Source organism: Gracilinanus agilis, chromosome 3 (assembly GCF_016433145.1).
Source record: "Gracilinanus agilis isolate LMUSP501 chromosome 3, AgileGrace, whole genome shotgun sequence".
Taxonomy (NCBI): domain Eukaryota; kingdom Metazoa; phylum Chordata; class Mammalia; order Didelphimorphia; family Didelphidae; genus Gracilinanus; species Gracilinanus agilis.
In genome coordinates, this window is record NC_058132.1 from 675,031,294 (window position 1) to 675,032,923 (window position 1,630).

The following is a 1,630-nucleotide window of genomic DNA, read 5'->3' on the forward strand; positions in this document are numbered from 1 at the left end:
TACTCTCAACCTCACATTTCTATGTAATTTCTTCTTATCCATAAATTCTTTAATTCTCTCCATGACTGTGTGTATGGACCCCTTTGGCATCCTGCTGAAAATTATGAATATTTTCTCAGAATAATTTTTTGAGTTGTTGTTATTCAGTTGTGTCTGACTCTTCACAACTCCATTTGAGGTTTTCCTGACAAAGATACTGGAATGGTTTGCCATTTCCTTCTCCAGCTCATTTTACAAATGAGGAAACTGAGGCAAAGAGGGTTAAGTGGCTTGCTCAGAAATAGTAAGTATGTGAGTCCAGATTTGAACTCAGGAAGATGAGTCCACTCCAGTCCCATCACTTTATTACTGTGCCACTTAGCTATTCATAAAATAATGTATAAATTTTTTAATCTATAGAAATAATAATAGTAAGTAGAGGATGGGGGAAATAAGGAAAGACCAACCTAATCTATGTGTTAGAATGAAATAAACACCCATTTTTTCACTGTTTAAACAGGTAAAAAGATGGCCTATCAAAAGGTGAATGCAGATCAGAGAGCCCCTGGACATTCTCAGTACTTGGACAATGATGACCTGCAGGCCACTGCCCTTGACCTGGAATGGGACATGGAACAGGAGTTGGAGGAGCCTGGTTTTGACCGTTTCCAGCTTGACAGGGCTGAAAACCAGAACCTGGAGAATTCAGATGCTGCAGACCTAGATCTTGATTCCATTCAGCCAGCCACATCCCCCAAAGGAAGATTCCAGAGACTTCAGGAGGACTCAGACTATGTGAGCCGTTATCCAAGAACGACACCAAAGAACAGCCACTGTAATATTTTCCGCTTCTCCAAAATCTTTTGCACTCTGACCTTCTTATTTATTTTGGGAATTGTGATTGGATATTATGCACATACAAAATGCCCTTCCCAGGATCCACCTCCAGGACAATCTGATCCTCAGCTGTACCAAGAGATCCTCAAGGAGATCAAAGCAGAAGATATCCAGAAGCTTTTCAGGTGAGTTTGCTCTCTTCCTAATATTATGGAGGTAAATGTTGGTAACATGGACAATGCTGGCAATCTTTCTAAGGTTTCTTCCCAACTGCCATATCATGAAAATGTAAGTACTCATATCCCGACTTAAAAATTAATTATTTAATATAATTGAGCTGTTGTTGGCTAATTGTTAAATGGCCATGTCTTATTGTAGCTTCTTGAAAACTTGTCTAGACTCAATTTTTCTTTAACCCCAGAAATTTCTTAAGAATCTTCTTCTTAAATATGAGTTTTGAAAATAGACTATTCCTTCAGCCTTCAACAAGTGATAGTGTTGTTTTACTTAGCTACTCAAAGGACACTCGTTGGTAGCTCCTAATGAATGTTTATTAGACTGATACAAAATCAGAGCTTGATTTGCCATGTTAAAAGACCAGGGTATGCCGTAACGCTATTTCCTTGAGAGAAGATCACAAAGAACCAAGCTTTCTCCTCAAGACCTCCCGTGCTTGACATCTTCTCCAGTGCTGGCTGCTTTTCTCATACCTCCAACATGTAAGGTCAAGGGGAAGAGTGGTCCTCCTCATTCCCTTTGGCCATTCCGGAGCTGCCCACTGCCCTCAGCACTTCAAGACCATCTGTTCTCAAAA

General features: G+C 40.0%; 1 protein-coding gene across 1 annotated transcript; it reads left to right on the forward strand.

Annotated features, from left to right (window-relative positions):
- Nucleotides 1-504: 504 nt before the first annotated feature.
- On the forward strand, nt 505-1,005 carry LOC123242066 (inactive N-acetylated-alpha-linked acidic dipeptidase-like protein 2). The gene has a single exon (XM_044669558.1). It carries the CDS (start codon nt 508-510, stop codon nt 1,003-1,005), a length of 498 nt encoding a protein of 165 aa, XP_044525493.1. The 5' UTR covers nt 505-507.
- The last annotated feature ends 625 nt before the right edge of the window (nt 1,006-1,630 follow it).